A 12,531-nucleotide genomic window follows, 5' to 3' on the forward strand; every position below is an offset into this window, starting at 1 on the left:
ACAAAGTTTCTTTAGACCGACGCGTCTAAATATTGAACTACCAAAACCTAATCTCAGACTCGAAGTTTTGATTGCGGCAATTCAAACTTCAAACCTTCAGTGTGAAATTAGGCTCTTTCAGTTCAGAACTTCAAACCCGAAGGTCTGGAGGAGCAGGTGGACGAAAGAGGGGAGGGGAGGCAGCAGAAGGGGATGAGCGATCTAAGATATGTCAAAACTGGCTAATTTTTTAATACCTGAATATGTTTTAAATAAGGGTACTAAAAGTGGCTACCTGGTGCCATTTCTACCTTCTTCTTTTTTTTCTTTTTTTTTTAGATATAAATATTTGAAAAACAACATATTCAATGACTGGTCATCTTATTCAACAAGTACTTGATGTGCATATACATAAGTGAGCTACGAAAGTTAAACAGGTCGACTGCTCCAAGGTTCACATGATATTTCAGTAAGAAACTAGCAGTTGATGACTCTTGAGGGCAGATTCAAGAACTGTACAAGGGCTCTGGATCAACATTTCTTCTAATCCTGAAACAGTTTCCCAAAACAAACGAAACATGTAAGTTGGATCAAAAGTAGGAACTTATAGATCTTTAGTCGTAAATCATTCAGCTAACACTGTATAGTAGCTATTGATTCAATAAGCATGCCCGCTTTTGAGTCGCTTGACCATTTTTCCTTGGCAACTTAATTTTTTTGTTTGGTAAGAATATTTCCAGAGTTTCTATGAATGAAGGCTACATCTTAGAAAATAGGCCCATTTACATAAACTATCATACGTACATATACCTTTTCCATCCCCAGTCCTGTCATAATCCAAGGGAGGAAAATACTCAATTCCAAAATCTAAGAAGTTATACGGGAGGTGGCCTGATACTAAGACATGTCATTGAATATAAATCGAATGATTTCTCACATGTAAGAAAGTGCATGTGATCCAATCCAGATGCACATCTAATATAGATTAAAAAGATCAGGTAAACTTCCATAGCATTCGTGAGAATCTTAATCTTTGCCTTAACTTCACAACTAGAAGCCTAAAAAACTTAGAATTCGTAGCCGCTCATGCTTATTTTGGCCGATTATATGCTAGTTCCATAGGCTTACTTCGAAGTAGGAGCTTGAACTCAAGTATTAGAATGAGTGTTATTAGGTTTTCTCTGGGGGAAGGCTCCCCCCGAACCCCCGTAAGTATCTAGCAATATCATAAAAGATAGGTACAAGTTCAGTTTTCAAGAGTCAGAAGAGAAGACCTGTGCACTTCAGTACCAGTTTTAGAGGTTAAAAGGATAAAACAATCAAATAGGCTCCCACTAGATGATAAGCAAATAAACGTGCCACGCAATAGACTCGAAGTGGAGATGTAGCTATTACAAAGGGCAGCCAGGTGCACTTATCTCTCGCTAGCAGATCTAGGGAAAGGTCGGACCAAATTGGGTCTTATTGTACGCAGTCTTACCTTGCAGATATTGCTTTCTAAAAGGATTTATAGAAGTTGCCATGTCGTTTTCAGTAATTCAGAACCATGAAATATAATGTGCTAATACCTATACAAAGCTGTAATGTTGAGAACAACTTCGCGAAGTTCCTAACAATCTACAAGTTACCTTTTTTTATAAGGTAGCTCAATCTACAAGTCACCCTGAACACAATGTTCCTAGCAGCTTCTGTATCAGACATTAGCAGTGTTTTAAAAGGCGTTTTCGGGGCCCCGGGGCGAGCCTTGGGGCAGGGCGCACCAGAAATGCCCTGAGGCGATGGTGGGAGGCGAAAGTCTTAAAAGGCGTACACCTAGCAATTTGGGGTGTACGGGTGGGGCGAGTTTTTTGTGTTGGGTCGTAAGACCAGAAAACTTCTTCAAATTAAAACGATATTTGTTAAATAAGCCCTTAATATAATGCCCAAATTCTCAAAATCAACTTGTAATTACTCAAATATTTCAAAAAGGAATTGAAACATTACATATAAAAGTCAAGAACTTTTTTTATTGCTAGATGCCTTAATTTATGTTCTTTCCCAATTATTTATCTTGTCTTCTACTATCTCAAAAAAAGTAACAAACAGTCACTTGTGCTTGTAAGTAGCGTATAATAAATTGTTTTGATTAGTTTTTTGTGGGGATGGAGCACATCTATATATATTTTTCACTTATTTATAGTTTTCCTCAAATTTTTATGCAATTTTACCTATTTAAAAATATTTACTGTAATTATATTATTTTATGAAATACTAAAAATTAAATACTTATAGAGCTTACGCCCCGTGCCTCGGGGATTACGACGCTGAGGCATACGTAAAACGCATTGCCCTTACGCCCCCGCCTTTTAAAACACTGGACATTAGAGGTCTCTTCTAATAATTAAAGTTAGCACAACTCTGCTGCTTTACCTCTCAGCAAAATATGGCATTAAGAATCAAGAAACAATAGGGTGGCCCGGTACAAAAAGCATCCCGTGTAAGCAGGATCCGGGGAAGGGCCACAGCCCAAGAAACAGAGCAAATTAAGGCCACTCACCAATTGTCTTCAGCCCATTTGCAGCCACTAGTATCCACCACATGCAAACTGTATGCATGTCGTGACTTTGAAGACTGGTTCTCAAAACTGCAATCATACATTAAGAAGATTGAATGGATAAGAAACAGTCCAAATAAACCAAATACAAATGGTAGCATAACTGACAGTTCTAAATGGTCCCAGAGAAGTTATAGAAGTGACTGACCTCTGGTGAATAAGATCTCCGTGAATGACTACCAAGGATCCAGCTTTTACTTCAAGCGGAACGAAATCTTTCTGGTTATAGCATGGAGATGGCTTATCAAAATGAACCCCATTATCATCTCTAAGGAATCTCCTGACAAGGCCATCTAAAGAAATAGAACATTATGTATGTTATACAAAGGGGTTCAATGATTTAAAGGTAGCAAGACAAAGAAGAGTTGGGAGAAACAATACTTTTGTGGGACCCTGGTATAGCCCATAGACAGCCATTTACAATTGTTGCATCCTCTAAAGCTAGCCACAAGCCAGTGCATGTCATTGGTTCAGTGTACAGAAAAGAGTTATCTTGGTGCGGCACCACTTCACCCCCAATACCTGGTTGCTGAAAAGCAGAGTTTTACATGTCGCTCCCAGAAGGATGGATAATAGTTACTATAACTCCATTACCTTATAGTTTTTTTTTCTTTTTTGTAATTCGTTCAATTGCACAGAGTGTGGTGCCTCCATGTATACAGGAAAACATCCCTCCTCTACGATGTTATCATACTATTAGAGACAATTGAAAAACCAATTTCAAGTGCCACAAGAGGATATGCACCACGAAAGAGAACTTAGTAGTTCACTTCCCCAAAGTGAGGCGTGGAATCTTTTAAAGTGACAAGACGTGCACATGTTATGGATGCATGCTTGGGTAACACGAGCAAAGTGATGTGACATGAGCAAAGATATTTCATTTCAAAAACTAATATGTTATTGATTACATGATTCATCCAAATAATATAAAAGTTAGCTAGGAATCTTGGGGTTACTCAAGTATGGATTTTGGTATCGACAAGTTGACTATGAAATCACATACTCCGTCTATTCTATTTCATGTGGCTGGGTTAGGAGTACGAGGATTACACTACTTGATTTTCATTGTGAATCCAGACATTTATTCTTCAAGTTTTTTGACATAAAATATACATATTTAAAAGCAATACAAAAAGTACGACGAGTCAGGATAGTCAATAATTCAAAATATATAAAATAATATCCCAGGAAAATGTTGGTCAACGAAGAACCTATTTGACTCCCCAAATATGGACAGATAAGAAAAGAAAATTCAAGAATCAATGGTTTATAAAGATATATATAGGAAAATCTTATCTATGTATGTAGTTAGAATACCAACTCATGAGCACAAAGTGATAAATAATAATGTGACATATGCTTTACCACGGATAATATCTTAGATCAAACATTTTAGCAGTAAACATCTCAGACTGGAATCTTGAACAGCTAAGGAAATAAGCATCATAAAAATTATTTACATACTGTCATCATGTTATTTGGAGAATTATAAGAACTCCAAAGAGCCTATATATAGCTGTGTATTAGGTTAATATGAAGATGTATCTTCGCGGTACCGTTGATCATTACAGAATTTGGGTCTATTAGATAGAAATGGAATAGAGTAATGGAGAAAGCACACAGAGTAACATGAGGTAATTCTGATAAGTGTTCATTTTCTTGTAATACTCTTTGTCATGGTACAGGTACAGATAGAACTTTCCATCCAAGTCACTGCATGAGAGCAGAAAATTTTGCCTATGTGTAGACACTAGCTTTACAATCAAGTACCAAATATTCAACCTAAACATTCAAGCTTCATCAACTAGTAGGAATTGGCAAGAGATAGCAGAAGATAGGAGGAAAAAGAGAAATATGAAATATTGAATAAACACATTATTAGGTCCCTTCAGGATATCTGATAAAATTGGCACACAGAGAGATTACCATGGCCCCTACACAGGTATACAACAACAACAAATACCCAATGTAATCGTACAAGTGGAGTCTGGGGAAGGTCGGATGTACACAGACCTTACCCCTACCTTTTGGGGTAGAGAGGTTGTTTCCTATAGACCCTCAGCTTAAACAAGACCCCTACACAGGGATGATATGCACAAATTGAGAAATGGTCCAAATTTTGTATTAAAAAAACTAGCACCTGATTAAATGCTTGAATGGGGTTTAATCATGTCAGTAGAAGTTCTAGAAAAGCTAATACCAAAACCTAAGTCAAAGGAGAACAAATTGTTTTGAAATTTTAGGGGTAGATTCGATAGGTTATATGCGAGATTTGTTATGTATGAGTTGTATATACCACGTCTATATACAGGACGCAACAACCTTGGATGCTTTTCTTTTATATAATTTCATTGACCCCGTTAAATAAAATAATCAAGCTTTTTCTCGTACATTAAGTCCAGAAATACTATCACTTTTCGACTGGGTTACATTCTAGCCTTACTAAGACACCAATCTTCGAAACCCCATTACTGGATAAAACAATATCAGTATTTACCTTAAATATGTACATTGACTGAATGACTACTGGCCTCTGGTACCCCAAGGACCGCAGCATGCTTGAGACTTTGTCTGAGCTAGAGAACTTATTAAATACGGCATCTTTGTCATGAAGAGCTGCAATAGCACAGGTCAGAGAAATCAAAGAACAAACTTGTTGAGCTGAGACTAGAAAGGTTGGTAGAACTCTGTTGACAATAAGTAATGAACAGAACCATACCATGCCCAACTTTGTTTATTGAGAGTTGCTTTGGCTGCTTTAAGTTGCCATCTTCATCAAATGCTTTCTCTGCCATGAGCACAAACATCAATAAAGCATCCTAAGCAAATACTTAAAACATAATTAGCCTATAAAGGAATTAAAAGTTATGGACATAGACGCAAATTACCAAAAAGATTCAACACCACAGGATCAGAAAATTAAAATCCAAGTATCATCTAAATAAAGCCAAAATGTTCAGAAAGATACGAAAATGTTTCTCCAAAGTGAGAAAGCATATACAAAACCAGAAAAAAAGTACGAATGTGCAAAATGAAAAACTAGAGCAAATAGCAGTTCCTCGTCCAGTTATTACTTAAATCAACCCCAAAAAACATATTTGTGAGCACAGGAAACAGAAACATGGCAACAAAAAATAACATCTCCACAGTTGAAAGCCAATACTAAACTGATAACTGCCTACTCAGCTTTAATTGAAAATCAAGAAGCAAGAGAAAAGACTGATGTGCAAACCAAAAGCCATTAATACAACATTCACTTGGTTCTTTTGCAATTAAAATAGAACTTGTTAGTAAATACTAGTAATAAGTTAAATGAGAGTATAAGGAAATTTAAGACAAGCATACCTTCCCAGAAGAATGAAATCTTCTCAGCACTTTCAAAGAAGTGGTCATTAGTCGTTTCTTGCTGAACAACAACAACAACAAAAAAAAAAAAAAGGGGGTTAATCTCAGAACCAATTAAAGTGAGAAATAAAAATAGAATCTTTACTTGGTTCTTGGTAGAAAAAATAGAAGCAGTGGAAGAGAAATCAAAGTCATCAAGCAACTGTTCCATTCTGTTCCTCAAGGACTCGATCTCTTCTGGGCTTGCAAATGATTCCAACACCAAATACCCTGTTCCATTCAACTTCTCTTTCACATAAATAAACATCATCAAATTACATAGTAATACTTTAGTATTAAACATAGAATACCATGAGAATCGAAGAACTGAAGCTGCTCTGAACTGAGGTTTCCTTCAATACCCATGTTTGACCGTCTCGGTGCTGTAAAAGGGTTGCAAGAATTGTATGCCGAGTTGACACTATTTTCTGTGACAACTTATACGCAAATTACCTTTAGTTTGGTACTAAAATGTAAATTCGAGAATTAGTTTATCTTTTTTTTTTTTCTTTTTTTTTTTTTTTTTTTTTACATCGGAAAACACTTAAAGCAAAAATTAAAACGGTTCGTAACTTCTGTTTGGCCAAACGGCTAAAATTTACTTTTACGAGAAGTGCTAAAATATTACTTTTGACGGAAACTGGTCACGCCCGAATCGCGCTCGTACGTAACACGACACTCGATGCCTGACTACATGTGACCGACCAAATCAATTGGCTGGCTAAATCAACATGAGGTATAGATTGATGCGTGATAAGAAATATAAACAATTGAGACAACGAAATGTCTAATTGTTAAATCTTAAATGCGGAATAATTATGAAACGGCGAAATTAACGTAACTTCCGGTCTATGTAGCATCTAAAGAATAATGGAGTACTGATTGTTTATCGAAACAAGGCCTTCGGCATAGTTGGATCGTTCTAACAATACCGAAAAGACAGAATAAGATAACGCCCGAAAGAATCGGGAGCTCACCAAAGTACCGGAGCACGAGAATCTAGCATGCAAACTGGCTATCCTATAAATCGATTGACGAGGCCACAGCAAAAGGGACGTCGGTAAGATTGAATCTGTAATTGGTATGTGAAACTAACTGAAAGAATAAATAGTTATGGGATGCTCGGGAAAGGGCAATCTAAATCAATAAACAAATGTTATACTGAAACTGAAATTGAACATACTAATAGCTGAACTGAACAAGAGAAGTAAAGTCATAAGTACTTCCTATTCTGAATATAGAATACTTAATTAATCATCTGTGGCCTCAGGCCCAATATAAGTGCACAAATTTGTGGTCTCGGGCTCAAGTATACGTATGAATAAACTGTAGTCTCAGGCCCAAATACAGGTGTTCGACATTCAACAATTTATAATAAGGAACTGAGAATCATACTGTAATTCATAACACTAGAATACTGAACATTACTATGCTGAGACATATATTCATGAACTGATTATGGAGTTTAAAGTATTAATTGTTCATAGCATACTGATTTTTCATGACTGGAACTCATAGGATAATAAACATGGGTCTATACTGATTAAGTACTGAGTTCACGATTGTAACACTCTGTAAATTCATATTAGGTCTGAATGTGGTAAATGAGTGTTAATATGACATTTTAGCCATATAAAGTCCCACAGGGATGATTTTGGGTGGAAATAATTATTTTTGAATCAAGACAGATAGTGAAGTGCATAAAAATCAACAAAGTTTATGAAAGGTTTGTTTTCTAGCCTGATTTCGTGAAAATCTGTTAGGAATTTGAGAAAACTTGAAACATAAAAGTTGTATCCCTTTGAAATACGTTTCTAACAGTATATTGTGGAGTGCAAAGGGAGATCTGTACAAAAAGTTATTCCTATTTTACCGAATTCGGCCCCGACACAAAAACGTGAAATTTTGACTAAGTATATGAAATAGACCTAAGAGCTCGGCCGCGAGCTCAACTCAAAGCACAAACACGGTCATGCCATAAAGTAATAGTCGTAGTATTAAAAGGAGAAAATCTCTGAAAATTTTCTAAGTACATTTTGGACAAAACAGCTCGGCCGAGCTCAACTCAAAGCACAACATAGTCATGCTATAGGCTAAGCTCAGCGAGCCAGGGGGTCTAAAATGCCCCATCCTATAAATTCAACACTTAACTTGAAAATTCATTTGTTAGACATTCCAACTAGATAGAAAGCCCCTCAAGGACAATATTCTCTCCTCTCAAACCCCCCACATCAAGTAAGAACATCTTTACGATTCTTAATCAGTTATAGCACTAAATACATGATTCTTAAACGAAAACATAGGATTTCCAAGGTAATCCTTCTCAAGTGATTCAAGCTAGTATTGGGTGTTCTTCGTCGTAAAAAGAAAACTAGTTCGTTAGATTAGAGTGTTTACAGGTATGTAAGGCTAACTATGTATGTGTGGGAACGTTACTGATCTCCCCATGCCTCGTTCTTCATGATTATTGCGAGTGCGTACTGGGAGATTATGCCCTAGTTCACGAAAAGTTCAAAACTTCTATCCTTTGAGAATATAGTTTCGTAGTTGTTCATGGTTATCATTCTGAATATTGTGAACTCAGTGTGTAATTAGTATAGACTCTTGTTTGCTATCCCATAAGTCTTAGTCATGAAAACTCAGTGTGCTTATGAACAATTAATGCCTTAAACTCCATAATCAGTTCATGAATATATGTCTCGACATAGTAATGTTCAGTATTCTAGTGTTATGCATTACAGCATGATTCTCAGTTCCTTGATATAAGTTGATGAATGTTGAACACCTATATCTTTGCCCGAGGTACAGCCTTATGTATACGTATACTGTCAAGCCATTACTGTGTTTCGACGCACTTGGCCAAGGCCACTGATTTACGCACTTGTATTGGGCCGAGGCCCCACATATGATTAATTCAGCTTAAAAGGTGGTCGTATTCAGAATAGGGAGTACCTATTACTTTACTTCTTTTGTTCGCCTTCCGTTTTAGCCCGCCCGTATTACATATACATGTTTATTGATTTGGGCTGCCTTTTCTCGAGCACCCCACTTATAGTTCTTTCTTTCAGTTGTTTTACATACCAGTGTAATTCAAATATAATGACTTCCCTTTTGCATGGGCCTGCATATCGCGATGCAGCTAATGATTTATAGTGACGCACGCATCCGCTCGCCAGATCTCCCGCACGCCCGATCGCAGCTCCTCTTGGCCTTATCATTTATTTACAGTCCTTTATAGCGCTTATAGACGATCGGGTATGTCGGGCCTTGTCCCGGCAAATGTTTACGGTACTTCGAAGAGAGGCTTCATAGACTATATATCAGCTAGACAGAAACACATGCTTTTATGTTAGCCTTGCTGGCTACAATATTTATCTTTAAGACTTTGTTAAGTATTTCGCACTTTCAATTATTTATTCATTCGTACTTTCAGTATATCAGCATGTGTTACCTTATTTTTTGCATTCAGTATGTTATGATATCACATGTTGATTCAGTCAGCCAGTTAGTTCGCTCGGTCACATGTAGTCAGGCACCGGGTGCCGTGTATGTCCAGGCCCAGGTTCGGGGCGTGACAACGATATTCGGAATGACAATCATGAACGAATTACGAAACTATGTCGTTTAGAGAATAAAAGTTCTGAGCTTTTCATGAAACTAAGGCTTAACTCTATTTCTGAGGCAATTCATAATAATCGTAAAAGAACGAGGCATGGGGAGAATCATTAACTTTCCACATGTAGGGAGTTAGCCTTACATACCTCAATCGCTCCTAAACTCAAAGAAATATCCAATCTTTGGAGGAGAAAGCCCAAAACCTTCACTTGAACATTTGAGAAGGGTTTTCTTGAAAATCTTAGGTTGGTAACATAGGATTTTACTTAGAATTCATGTATAGTCATTAAAATTCACTTAGGAATACACTGGAGGGACTTACCTTGATGTACGAGGATGACGTGAAGAGAGAATGGTCGTTTTAGGGCTTGGGGATGTGAAGAATGGAGTGAAAAAGTCAAAAACCAAAGTTTTAAAGTTGTTGTCGGCCCTGTTTTACGCCCACTCGAGGCCCATTTTACGGCCCATAAAGTCTAGCACAAATCAGCAACAGATTGTATGATTTTTGGGCAAAATTTACAGCCAGATTTACCGCCCGTAGATTCTGCCGTAAGTTAGCCGAACGCTGTTTAGTAAAACGTACATAACTTTTTGTACAAATGTTCATTTGGGCTCCACCATATAAGGATGGAAAGGTATTTCAAAGATCTACAATTTTCATGTTCAAGTTTTTTAAAATTCCTTATAGATTTCTTCTAATACTCACTTTAAGTGAGACCTAGTACAAACCCCAAGGAATCTTCTTATACCTTTTATAGGTTACAAAACACTTCCCACATTTCCCCTCTTGGTTCCATTGTATCCCCATCTTACAGGTCAACCTTAGCCTGAAGGCACGAGGTGTTACAATCAGTTTGTATTTGGCTAATTCATTTTAAAAGTATTTTGATAAGCAGATTATGTTTGGATAATCCTTTTTAAAAAGTGTTCTAATTATGAAAAAAGACAAGTGTCAATGAACATTTACGATAAATATAATTTTATAGAGAGAAGCTATTTTAAATATTTATTATGATAGACTTAATTTAAGTTTTTATTTTTATTTAATTAAAATTAAAAAAATTGAATCAGTAATACATAGATAAATCAAAGAAAATATTATATATTGGTATAATATACTAAAAAAAATCGATACAAATAACATTTAATAAAATAATGTTGTCATTTTTTTAAGTACAAAAAGAGTTATAAGACTGCTTGAAGATCAAAAGAAAAATAAACGTCATTTTTTTTGGATAAGAAATGAATTATAAACAATACAAAAATTTAAATTATATAAAATAACAACTTGATAATTATAACAAGAGTATGAAGTAACTGTAATTTTCTTTTAAACATTTAAATATATGATTGAGATTTCATTGAGAATCAAAATGAGTTGTTGTAAATATGTATAATTAGAAATTAATGAATTAACAAGGGAGATACTTGGTAAATATGTATTTATGGTAGGGATATATTTGTTTTGAAAAAGATAATTTTCTGCTTTTGCTTTTCTCAAGGAGCAGAATTGCTTCTGCTTCTACTTAAAATCAGTTTTACTAATTGGCCAAACACCTTAAATTCCCAAAAAATGCTTTTTGCCTCAAAGTTGCTTGGCAAAAAATCCATATATGCCATAGACCTTCTTGCGATCCTCTTCAAGATCGAAATCAATGAAAACATACTTAAGATTGTATGGGTTGATTTTGAAAGAGCCTTTGAGGGGGATTGCTTTCCTGAATTTCGTTTTGAGTTTGTCAATCAAGGGTCTTGTTCTTGGAAATTTGCCAACAATGGTGAGGCGGCAAGTATCCATTCTTTGTTCGTGAAACTTACTATTAGCTTTCCATCTACAGGCTAATAAGGTATATATCAGATGGAAACTTTTTTCTTCGATAAGGTTCCATTCTTTGCTCGTTCCCTCAAATTTGAAGCATAGCTTAGGGGATTTTCTGTAAGAGATTTGTTATTGGGGGTTGTTTATTTAGGGAGCACGCTTAATGAGTTTACGTTGTGACTGGATGAACTAGAGGGAGAAAAGAGTTTAGACTATTCAGAGCAGGCTTTGGTTTTTGCATAATTAAATTCGCGAAGAAGAATGGCCGAACATTTCCCCGTAAGGGTCGCCGAGGGCTCACGTCCTTAGAAAAGACGGTTACTGTTGAGACAATATGGGAAATAACGAAAAGGGGGAAAGGAAGAGAGAAGTTGAAGCTTATCTCTCCAATTTTTGTTGTGTTTTCATTCAAGTTTGTTTTAACTTTTTATATAAAAAACGGAAAAGGGCCTAATATATCCATATACTATCAAAAAAGGATCAAATATATCCCTCATTATACTTTGGGTCAAAATATGCCTCTAACGTTATATTATTAGCTTAAATCTATCCCTCCACTGTTACAGGTGGAGCCCAATCCCATAGGACACTAATAATTTAATGAGGTGGACACTATGTAGCATGCCACCTCACTAACCAAACCGAATTTTACCCCACCTCCGCCTCCTTCCATGTCATGTTTCACCATTAACACCTCCCCTCCGCATTTTGTGTGAGCTAAAAGAAGTAGTTTGGTGATGAGTCAGTTGAGTAGTTGTCCTCCTATATAAATATACTTGTACTAGATGTAAGGGCAAGTAAGAGATATGGTGTAGTATTAGGTCACTTATTATTCACATTTTTCCGGAATTTTTTTCACTTTTTTCCGGTATCAGCGTTTGGCCATGAAAATTCTAAATACAACTTGAAGTTGTATTTCGGAATTTGAAAAACAAGAAAAACTAAGTTTTTCACTTTTTTCACAACAAAACAATTACATTTCAACAAAAAAATACAATTTCAAAAATTATGGCCAAACACAACTACAATTCCAAAATTTCAACAAAATGGGGGGCCAAACGCCTACTTAATCTTCTTCAGGAGGCACCACGCCAGTCCAGTATTCCAGCATGGCCCACTAGCCCAGAACACCCATACGTCA

The 12,531-nt window shown here is 36.2% G+C and overlaps 1 protein-coding gene across 1 annotated transcript; it reads right to left on the reverse strand.

Moving 5' to 3' along the window:
- Positions 1-202: 202 nt before the first annotated feature.
- On the reverse strand, positions 203-6,426 carry LOC132067958 (phytanoyl-CoA dioxygenase). The gene is made up of 9 exons (XM_059461393.1): positions 6,268-6,426; positions 6,063-6,187; positions 5,918-5,978; positions 5,292-5,360; positions 5,070-5,188; positions 2,954-3,101; positions 2,721-2,865; positions 2,516-2,602; positions 203-528 (listed from the first exon to the last, which is right to left on the reverse strand). The coding sequence occupies exons 1-9, from the start codon at positions 6,320-6,322 to the stop codon at positions 486-488; spliced, it is 852 nt and encodes a 283-aa protein (XP_059317376.1). The 5' UTR covers positions 6,323-6,426; the 3' UTR covers positions 203-485.
- Positions 6,427-12,531: the final 6,105 nt, after the last annotated feature.

Source organism: Lycium ferocissimum, chromosome 8 (assembly GCF_029784015.1).
Source record: "Lycium ferocissimum isolate CSIRO_LF1 chromosome 8, AGI_CSIRO_Lferr_CH_V1, whole genome shotgun sequence".
Lineage (NCBI taxonomy): Eukaryota > Viridiplantae > Streptophyta > Magnoliopsida > Solanales > Solanaceae > Lycium > Lycium ferocissimum.